The sequence below is a fragment of the Stegodyphus dumicola genome, chromosome 2 (genome assembly GCF_044657685.1).
Source record: "Stegodyphus dumicola isolate Sdum_Otavi_A_Nest chromosome 2, ASM4465768v1".
Lineage (NCBI taxonomy): Eukaryota > Metazoa > Arthropoda > Arachnida > Araneae > Eresidae > Stegodyphus > Stegodyphus dumicola.
In genome coordinates, this window is record NC_140769.1 from 277,135,515 (window position 1) to 277,147,669 (window position 12,155).

The 12,155-nt window shown below is 33.8% G+C and overlaps 1 protein-coding gene across 1 annotated transcript in view; it reads right to left on the bottom strand.

The window, feature by feature from the left end:
* The window catches only part of LOC118186045 (outer mitochondrial transmembrane helix translocase-like), a 52,227-nt gene that overhangs the window by 37,851 nt on the left and 2,221 nt on the right, over positions 1-12,155 (bottom strand). Inside the window, exon 2 of the mRNA XM_035356030.2 lies at positions 7,850-7,891. Within this exon, the coding sequence (XP_035211921.1) occupies positions 7,850-7,891 (42 nt within the window). The remainder of the gene's footprint in view (positions 1-7,849; positions 7,892-12,155) is intronic.

Consider the following 12,155-nt stretch of genomic DNA (forward strand, 5'->3'; position numbering starts at 1 on the left):
ACAAAGGTTCTACACAAGGTCCCTGACAAAAGTCTTCTAAAAAGTGGATCCCTGACAAAGTGGATGCATACCATGCATAGACAAGTCACTTCCAAGTGTCTGTATATCCAAGGGGCATAGTTTGAAGAATTTTAAATATTTTCAATGGTATCTTGAATATATATTTTTTAACAATTTCATTTTATTACTTTTTGGACAGACCTTGTACTAACTTTTTGATGGACTTCAACGAATGCCAGCTTGCATTTATTTATGATGGACAAATACCATGCATATTTGGGAAGAAAGAACTGCTTAATCCTACAACTGCCAAAGAGTTAAATTTATGTTGTTTAAAAGAGAACAATGACACAATTTTAAATAATTTTAAAAGGTGAATATATTAAAATCTAATGCACAAAAAATTTTAAAATATTTATTTTCAATCTGAACACTAGAATCATAAATTTGTTAATGATTTAAAATTTGCTTCAGATAATGACTTAAAATTTGCTTCAACAAAATAACTTGTGATTTGTGCCTCTCCAATTTGCACTCAGAATACAGTATAACTAAAAAAAAAGGCAGGTGTAAAAAAGTGAAAGAAAATATTTCAAGGTTACATATAACTATTTTTATATTAAATCATTCAGTCTCGCATTTTAGAAATGGAACTAAAATAATACCTACACCTATTTCAGTTGTCACATATGTTTTATTATACAGAATTATGTATTTCTTTATGTAAAATGCAGAGAAGTAGCCTTCATATATTTTATTCAAGCAAAAATGACAGAATAACTACATGGGGAACTATTTCTCCCCCTCCCCCACCAAAAAAAAAAAAAAAAAAAAAAAAAAAAAGAAAGATTTCGAAGACTTGAATAAATTTTCCATTTTGATACACATTTCAACAATTATTGAATTTTATGTATTACAAGTTTTCTATAGCTTTCATTTGTCAATTATCCACATACTTTCATTTGGTAGAATTATTACCCAGGTATTTTGTTATGTCTAGTATGTAATAAAAATACCTATAGTAGTACCTACGTAAATGAATCGATTTATGCAGATTTGACTGTTCAGTTTTAAATTTACTTTCAGCACTGGATAAATTAAATTGCATTTAAAGCAACCCTCAGTACTGTCAAAAAATAATTATTTGCTACAGCAAAATGTTAAAATTCTAACTTCTCAGTTTAAATATCCTTTTCCAATAATTCTAAAAAAAGTAATTCAAGCAATTTCATTGTAAAAAAAAAAAAAAAAAAAAAAATCATTAAAATAATACACATATTATTTCCAAGACCCTGTGACTCATCATTTCACCAACAAACATCAACCATATTTTACCTATAAAAATGGCAGGAACGTTTTGATTATATTTTATTTGCTTTAAGATATTACTCAGCAAATTCCTATATTTTCACTTGGCAACATCTACAAATGAATCATCAGAATTCTGTACGTCAATTTTGTAATTACCAGTCATATTTTCCAAATATGGAATGAGACATGGCTTTTCAGACTTTATTTCCAAAGGAATAAAAATATAACAACATAATCTTAAAATTTTTTAATATAAGGATAATAAGCTTAATCAAATGGATGAAAAAATGCAGTGAATCAATAATTAAAAACACCATGCATTAATAAACATTTTCAAATTTGTGGCAAAACAAAAATAAAATTAAAAAAATAACTAAGGATATTTTTATAAAACTTTTCTGTAAAAAGGTAAATTAAGTAAAACCTATATTAATAGTATATAGTTTAAGTAAACCTTATAGTTAACTTAAACTGGGAACAGCACTTCTTTATTACACATCATTGCAATGCTGGAATTTTTGGTCACCCAGCACAATATCTGCCTCTCCTAAAATTTGCTGCCCACTCTCCCTAAAGTCTAAAAATTATGTTTCCCAGTGTGGTTGAACCGACTGCATCAGCTCCAGCTCTGACCCTGAATTAAGATAATTTCTGGAAAATTGGCAAACAATAGGTTATTTTTCATTAACTAGACACTACTTAGCACTAGAGATGAATTTCAGCACAAAATCTAATTAAATGGCAGCAATCCAAATGATAAATAAAACTATTTAAACTACACGAAAAGAATATTTTATTTATAATAAGGTAAACTACAATTATAAATTCATTCCTTCCTTACTACACATGACTACTACTAACAGTGGGAAAGCAACAATGGCAAAGATGGCTGTGGTGAGTGCAACATACTAACACAGATGCCCTGAGTATGGTTCTCAGCGCAGTGGTTTTTCAAAATCTTATGTAGACAGTGCAGAGACGGAGGAAAAATGCAGCGAGTCCAAAGACCTGAGCACCAGAGGTAGAGAACTGACTCAGCTCATTTGCCTGTTGGTGTTTAGCTGGGATCTCGAACCTAGTGAAGTATTACAATAAACTTTACAGCTACGGTTCCCTAAATTGTACCTCAGATTTATTGCGGCATTGGGATAATAAAGAAAGATTTAAGAAACACAGCCCATTTAGTCAGATTGAGAGCAGCAACTTGACCCTAAGGTCGAAAAATGCTTCTTGAAGCAATGTATTGACCCCTTAGAGGATCTTCCAAGGGTCAGTTTCCATACTGAACTACTGTCAAGGGTCACAAAGAAAAATGATGTGCCGATTTGCCCTTGAAATTATAAATAACATCCCAAACGGCACTACGCTTATGTATACTGATGGTAGCAAAAATGAGGATTCCCAAGTTGGCAGTGGAGTACTTATCAGAAATGCTCATGGAATTGTCAAAATAATAATAAAAAAAAGAATCCCTGATTTTAGCTCAGTTTTCAAAAGTGAACTTTTTGCTAGCCAAAGCCAAAATAACAAGTCAAAGAATTGCATAAACTCAGTATCCATGTACTGTTAAAAATCACCAAGGGGTACCCTTAAATATACTTTTACCCAAGTCTCGTCCTCTTGTGATATGCACATTCAGTGGATTCCCTCACATGTGAACATTTGGGGAAATGAAGAGGCAGACGTCCTTCATTTCCCCAAATTTTCTCCACCAAAACAAAATGAACAATGGATTCAAAATGAATTTTTTTTTTTTTTTTTTTTTTTTGTGATAACCATATGTCTTGCATAATTTAAAAACAATCAGTCGTAGAACATTAAAATTTCGTATGTGAGACTGCTGTAACATCTAGTTGTACCTACCATTTTTATTGCAATCGACAGTACCCAAAGTTTATGTGTGTATATATAAAATAATAAAAAATTTATGTTTGGGCAATGTCAAATTAAAAAAATGCATAATTTTGGACAAAAAATGAAATCTAACTTTTACTGCGTTCTCCCAGTTCCTATACTTATGAAGTACAAAGTCCGAAATCCGGACATCCATTATCCGGAATGATCTAAAATCCGGGCCTCATAGCCACAAACATTTATTTATTTATTTTATTTTATTTTATTTTTTTGTATGCTTTACGCATGTGCATTTGATTTTTTCTTCCATAATAAAACATATGGAGATTTTCACTTAAAAATTCCAATTCTTAATTTCACTTAGGCACTAAAAAAAATACCTTGTTATGGAAAAACAATCATGTAAGCATAAATTTGTGAGATTAATAATTTGATTCCATAGCTGAGTATCTGCTTGGCATACATCTTAAACATTCCGTTCCATTTACCGCTGTTCGCCACGCTTACCGAAACATTCACCTATTTTATATCCCTGACGCCGACCTGGCGAGTCATAATTTATTATATTTTGCTTTCGTCACCGCATGTTTATCAATACATGACAGCTTCAGTAATAACTCGTGCAGTGATGTCTAAACTTTTTTACAACCTGAACAGGTTATTAGCGCCAGACACATGATAATAAAAAACAAGCGGTCACATCGACAAATAAATTCTATGCAATCACAAGTTTAAAACAAGAATACACTTCTAAAATAAAAAGAGGCAATAAAAATGGTAAAAATTAAGATGAAGTAACTCTTGAATTGGGTAATGACATAAGATGTGATGCATGTATGAAATCATAAAATATGATATGGAATAAAATTTATAGCACTAAAATCCAAATACTCATCAAAAGAAAAACAACTTAAATAACAAAACCACTCTCCTTGAAGTACTGAAATAATTTAGAATTTGCCTCTTTCCCAATTATACGGTCAAGAGGCAAGTCAGAATTGTTAAAATACTTCAATCTAAGCGAGTTAAAATATGGACAATCAGTTAAAATATGACGTACTGTAAGAATATTATCACAGTAGGAACAAACAGGCTCACTCTCAGCCTTCAAAAAAGGTAACTATGCGTTACACGAGAGTGACCAATACGAAGATGAGTTAGAATAACATTCTCCCTTCGGTTTCCTATCGAGCCCCAGTATTCAACTAGAGGTTTTACGGTTTTAAGCTTATTGTTAACTTGAGCATCCCACAGCAGCTGCCACTTCTTTAGGACTTTTCCCTTGATAACGTTTTTAATATCCATCAGAGGAACATGCTGGCTGCACAGATCAACAGCAGACTTAGCTGTGATATCTGTGAGCTTATTTCCCTTGATCCCTACATGTCCAGGAACCCAGCAGTACAGAACCTGATATCCAAGCAACTGTAAGCTTAGATTTAATTTTAAAACTTCAACAACTACAGAATTGCAAGTGTTGGAAAAAGTTTCTAAGGCTTTCAATGCACTGTACGAGTCTGTATAAAATATGAACTTTTTCTGGTGTAGCTTTGATATGTAATTAAGTGCATAATATATGGCAGTCAGCTCAGATGTCAAAGCCGAGCAAGCGTAGTGCAAGCATCTGCCCTCCATGTGGTCACCCACAACAAATCCTGCTCCAACATGGTAAGCTGTTTTTGATCCATCTGTATCTACGGCCACATGACTGCTATATTCATATCTGTGGTTAAAGAAGAGTTGTTTATATCGCAAGTGTTCTGCTTATTATGGCGCTGGAAAACATGAAGGAGCTTGATTCCCGCATCCTCCCAAGGTGGAATTTCAAGACGATGTACTGCTTGGGTGGACATATCAGTTATGGAATACTCCTCAATCAACGAACAAGCTATTAAGGAAAAGGAAGGAACACAAGATGGTCGGGCTTGAAGCAGAAGTTCACACATGTCATTAAGCAAATGTAGCTTACTAGGATGGTCAGGTTGAGACAATATATTAAAATACTGTAGAAGAGACAACTGCTCACATCACAAATGGAGGGCTGGTTCATAACAATTAACATACAGGCTCTGGACTGGAGATGTCCTGAATACCCCAGAACAGATCCGCAGTGCCTGATGATGAACTAGGTTTAGTTTCAGCAAATCTAATGTCCGTGCAAATACATAAACAACTGAGCCATCATCTAGTCTAGAGTGAACAAGTGCTCTGTAAACGTGAAGTAAAGAGCAGCACTCTGCACCCCAGGAGGCGTTCCCCAAGACCTTTAGAAGATTCAATATTTTGGTATGCTTCTTCCTCAGACGTAACACATGAGGGAGGAAGGTAAGTTTTCGGTCGAGCATCACTCCCAAAAACTTTACCTCAGGCTCTACTGGAATCACTGATCCATGAAGCTGTAACTCAGGCTAAGGATGGAGACCTCACTTCCTGCAGAAGTGCACACAAACAGTCTTATGCTTCGAAAACAAGAAATCTTGTTTATCTGACCAGTCCTCAATCCGGTTTAGAGTTATCTGCAGTTGTCTTTCTACATGTCTCAATATCTGCCCCATGACAGCTAATCTGCAGATCATCGACATATAACGATCCTGAAACAGTGAGAGGAAGTTGCTTTAAGACAGCGTTGATTTTTAATGTCAACAAAGTAACACTGAGTACACAGTCTTGAGGTACACCCTCTTCTTGTACAAAGACATATGATAAGACAGCACCAATCTGGAGGCAGCACTGGAAGCATTGCATCGGGTTTGGGATATATGGGCGTACAGGACAATTGAAGTATCCAGCCTTAATATTCTTAGGCAGATCATGCGACTTGAAGGTCAGGATCACATGTTTTGTGTCTATCAATTAACCTTCTTTATGCATCTTGATCCGCCTGGCACCACACACTTTTTGATCTGCAAGCTCGGAAACTAACTTTTCTTCGGAAACAGACAGAAGGTAAAATTCCAAATTTATGCCCCTACAATAGTTAAGTGTTTTATGCGCAGATACGATGACATCAATTTGCCTGAGCTTGGTTAGTCGAAGAAGGGAGACAGACTGTATGGCCGAAGTTGTGTCGATAAGCAAGTCTCCAGACCGAAGACGTTTTATGTTTCTTGGTTCACCTATCGAAGATTGAATATACTTGTTAATTATGAATGGAGATATCTTTTGCATTTCGCCAAAAGGGCTTGATACTACAAGGAAACGTAGACTATTGTCACATCCGACACAGTAAGTACTTTTTTAAGAGTTGACTGTTCAGAAGAATTAGTCCATGGAACTACTTGACTGACTTCAAAGTCTTTTATTATGTATATATTAGAATATGCCATATTTGAGAGGAATAAAGTTTCAGGTCCGACCGCCCCCCACCACAGAGCCCAACAAGGGAACACAGATTCCTGTGTTAGGGCTAGCCAGACCTATACGCAAAACGAAGCCCCACAGTCGGCTTTCCCGAAAGCAGGTACTCCCAACACCTTATCCCCAAGCCACTGACACAAGGACTAGTGACCAGCCGATTGAAACCCGTGAGGACGAAAAGGTGCCATACGTTTAGCTGAAGCAGAGGCCAAAGCAGTGTGTTGGTGACAGTACCCTGCCTCTCAACTACCAGGACCCTCTTTTCCAGCGACACGAGTCTCCCCGCACGGCAAACATGTGGGCAGTTTTTCTCGCCACTCGAAACTTAGAGACAAGGGCTGCTCCAGTTTTTTATGATGAGTCCCAAACTCCGAAGAGGATAACCACAAGGAAGAATAGAAGGAGAAAAGTATCAGCTCAGAGGAGAGGAGACGGAAAAGATGATAAATCACTGGCCTCCAGGATCGTGACACCCTCTCACCAAGATGATGATTCCCTGAAGGATTTTATATTAGTAATTGAATAACAAGAGTATGGCAGCCTATTATGCTAACATTACACTTGGCTATGATTATAGATTTTTAAATGCTGTAAAAATGTTGACGAGGAAAAATTCAACAATTTCTTTTCATATGCTAAAAATAGATTTTTTTTTAATGAAACTCATAGGCCAAAAGATTACATTTAGTGCTATTTTAATTAAGAATAACTGACATGTTATTCACCATAAACCCAGAGGCGGCGGCAGAATATTTCGCCACCGGATGGCAAAATTTAGGAAAGACAAAATTTTTAGAATTTGGGGAAGCACCGAGCGGCAAAATTAAGGGATTAGAAGTTTATGATTTAGGGAAAGCACTGGGATGAGATGCAATTGTTAAAAACGCGTCAAGCAGGGGGTGATTCTGCACTTTACCCAAAACTCTATTGCCAACTTTTCATCATGGGCAATTTCCAAATTGTTAAATCCATATGATATCAAAAGAAGGATTTAAAAATTAAACTAGTATTTCAATGGTGTCTTAAGAAATATAGAACTATATAAACTTATGCAATCTGAAATCAGCGCATACGCTAGATTTGGCGCTTTTGCGCATACATTTTCGCTGCAATTTTTTTACGGTCCTCAAAACGGATAGTACCATTTCATTTTTATTGATGCTATGAGTTTTAACCACAGAGATATTTTAAGTCTTTTTTTTAATTAATTCTATAATTATTTATTGATTACTCTTATTTATATGAATCCTTCAAACACAATAAAATATTGTAGATTTAAGAAACACTAAAGATTACTAGTTTTAAAAACAATTGACAAAAAACTTACCTGAACATTCTTTACACCAATTCTATTCAAAATTCTTTCTGCCTAAAATGATGAAAACATATTCATATTTTATGCAAAATACATTACTCAACACACAAAAAATTAACTGCAAATTGAAATGCTGCTTTTATCAAACAAAACATAAAATAATTAAAAATAGAAAATACATTAATAAAGGGTACTTTGCCATCAACAATACTATCAATACCAAAAATGCTTCACCAAATAGTTTGTCTAATACCCATTAATGCAGACTGAAAATCTATAAAACCGTATTTAGCGACTTTCTTTTGATGAGAACCACACATAAAGTGATTTTACTAATGAATGTACACCAAAGAAAGCGTACCGAGTATTTTTCTATTAAAGCCATGCCATGCATTTTGATACTACACAAAATGAAATGAACAGGAGCAGTAACAAGAACTCTTACTTATACAATTATTCCAATCAATTTTTGTTGTGTAATTAACCTGAAGTAAATTTCATTTGCAAAACTCAATAGGTATTGATTTCTTACACCATAAGTAAATGGCAGTAATTAAAGAAATTAATGATCCACCAAACAATGTTTATACTTGGATATCTTTTCCTTCTTAGTTTTTCCAAAGCATAAATTCAGCTATCATAAAAAGACATATCTTCATTATTTATACAGTAATGCATGGATTAATATTACTATAACTATGATGCCCCCCAACTGGTATAGTGGTTAGCATCGCTGGACTGCCGTGCCAAAGAGCCCAAGTTCGAATCCCAGAGAAGGCATAGATGTTTGTAAATGCAGTGTCCGTGTGGCATGGGGACACTCTAAATATGGGGTGAGCTGAAAGTCCTCTCAAGAGGTTGATAGAGGTTTATATTACATAAAAACTCATATAAAACCATAAAAAGTGAATCTCAAATGTACCAGGAATTTCCGTGCACTTCTTTGAAACACTTGGAAAAAGAATAAAACATAGCATTGTTTCAAATTAACTAAAAAAAAAAAAATTATATATTGTAAAATGACCATTCGGAAAAAACCAAACTGGTCTAAAAATATTATATGGAAATCTGAAATTCCAATATAAAGATAGATTGCAATGTAAGTATACTTCAAAACAAATAGCCATTTAAGCAATATTCTAAAAATGGGCAGTCCCCAATTATTTTAACTAAATTTTTAATTTCAAGAAAATGAATAACTTTTCATAAAGATTGCATAAATAATAAAAATAAAAGCAGAGCCTATTTCGGCAACTGAAAGTCCAATAAAAAAAAAAATTGAAAGAACCTATGAAATACAAAATTACAAAAATGCACACTTGCTGAAATCATATGACGTCCTTCAAATGAAAATTTACTAATCCGGTTGATCTTTACATTATGGTAACTTGGCGTTTTTTTGGCGAAAATTTGGCGACCAACTCTCCTACAGCAACCTTCTATTTTTTTTTCCCGCCGCCATTTTGTCTTCACGAAGTAAAGACATGTTTCTTTTCTTTTTATCTACTGAACACTTCTTCCAACAATCTACTAGCCGAATTACACTTATGCTAGAAATTTTATCAAACAAAACTGCTTAATCATGACAAATATTCACTGCAAAATTGGGAAAAAGTGCACAATACCATACTCCTTACGCGTTTTTCAAAATAACACATACACATAAACCATGTACACTGTATTTTTACTTAAAAAAACATCCCAGAATTGCACAAAAATGGCATTGCGCACACTCTTCACTATATCCATGTACACTGCTTTTTTCTCATAAATTAGAAAAATTTCACGAAAATACATGACAATTTTCTCGATCTTTAAACCCGGTAAAAAGAACATATATGAAATTACCTGATCGCAAAAAAGTATTTACCCTTTACAAATATGAACATTTCCACATATAAAATAAAAAAAATATCCAAAAACTTTTACCTCTAAATCATCTATTACATTATACACGTCACCAACGAATTCATACCGCAAGCATTACAAATACTTAGTATCAAATATTTAAATTATTTCCATGCACGTTTATTTCAACTTAAACGTATACCAAATTCCTACAAACATAAAATTCACAAAATAACTATCATTTAATAAAAATATCACTAAACCATGTACACGTCGACTTATTTTTACTTAAAAAAACATCCCAGAATTGCACAAAAATGGCATTGCGCACACTCTTCACGATATCCATTTACACTGCTTTTTTCTCATAAATTAGAAAAATTTCACAAAAATACATAACAATTTTCTCAATCTTTAAACCCGGTAAAAAGAACATATATGAAATTACCTGATCGCGAAAAAGTATTTATATAATATCCTCAAATAATTAAAAATACTAACTTACCTAATCTTCTTCACAATCTTGATTACGTGGCGGATACACTTTTCTAATTCATTCAATAAAATTATTGAAAGATTTTTTTCTGCAAATTCTTCCTCCACACTTCCTCCGCTAAATAAAAAGCAAACTTCTCTTTATCACAATGCCTAAATACCCATTTCGAATTCACTTTAGTTAGGGCCATGGGATCCAAAAATTAAACAACACTGTTTCACACAACACAGAATAAAGCTAAATACAAAATTTCCACATTTTTTCCCGATTAAAGAACCGTAATTCGTCCATTAATATCACATGACATATCCCACGATCTCTCATTTCCCTCACTCAAAATAATGCGTAATTGAAACTGAGTACTGCTCACATTATTACCAAAGTCCCAGGTAGTAACCTTTATCACCTCCAAAATGTCGCCAAACTACCAGTTACCATATTGTAAAGATCAACCACTAATCCTTCTGATGACCACACTGAGCTTCTTACAGAATTAATTTCTGAAGAAGCTGAAGATGGTAGCTATTGGAAAAAGTATGCGATAAGTGTCCAATATCATAACAAAGTAACATATGTTCAAAAAATCCTATCTTGTTAAACTTGTATGCGAGTGTGTCAATTGTGGGTGCGGTCGTGAAAATTATTACCACGGAAAAAGGTGATCCTTGAAGTTCAAAGTGGCGGCATTAAGAAACTCTAAAAGATGCTGTCTTCTGTACAATCTTAAAACGTAAACATAATACTGGCTCAAAGTTGAGGAAAAGAAAAAATGTGTTAAAAAAGATAAAGTAATAGAAAAAAAAAAAAGTTTTCACGTAATAAGGGGACAAAACATCTTTGAAACTAAAAGGCCACATTTTTTTTAAGTAAAAGTAAGAAAATTTGCCAGTAATAAATTAATAAAATAGTAGAAAAAAACACTAATAATTGAAAAGAAAAAGAAACAAAATCTTTGTACATAATTACATTAAATTTCTTATTGTAGCCATCCAACTATTAAGGTTTAAGTAATAATTATTATATCACTATAGATGAGAAATTTTTAAAAAGTAGTTAATAACAGCTTTATTCAGAGTTATAGAAATTTTGAATAGAGGTGTTTTATTCTCTAAGAGAATTTTGACTATAGAATTAATTTTTTGTTCTTGTAAGTATTCAACTTTGTTGCAAATATTTTTATTCTAAGGAGCTCAGTATGTACGGTATTTAGAATTACTCCTTTTGAGATACTGGAGTTCTAATGGATGAGTTTAATAGTAGGGAAATCGAAATCTCTTCTTTTATTGTAAATTTTGATATCTTTAAAATTGATAATTTGCAAATCAAGGTAATAATTATCTCCTTGTTGAAAGTTAGTTTTATTGAATTTCAAACATGAAGAATAAATATGATCAAATTATATTTTATTGAAGTTGTTGACAGCAATAATAACATCCACGTATCTGTGTATGTTAGAGTAATATCAATGTTGTACTTGAGATAATTGTTGAAAATGTGCGTGTGATTATGGCAAAGCCTCGAGGGCTATCTGTCTAAGGGAAGGGATGCCTTCGTGGAGGACATTCTAAGGGAAACTGGCTCGTATACACGTTACACATGGGGAAAACCACGAAAACGCCCATGTAGCCAGCCCGTTCGCGGGATTCGAACCTCGGACCGAACTACCAGTGTTCAGCGACTTTACCGCTCGGCCGCTGGTGGGCCTCTGCTGTTGAAAATGAAATTTCTTGTTGAAAAGGTACACATTACAGATCGCTGAACTAGAGCTGGTCCCCATTGAGGTACCATTAATTTGTTTAAAAATAGCATTATTAAAAGCAATGTAGTTATTAAAAAAATACTTTTTGGCTCTACTCTTACATGCGCTCTAAGATCACCAAATGCGTCGATATGTATTCTGCGCTGGTTTTTGCCACAATTGCATGTTGTACGGCAACTTTTTTGACGTTGAAAACTCTTTTGCTGAAGTGGTTT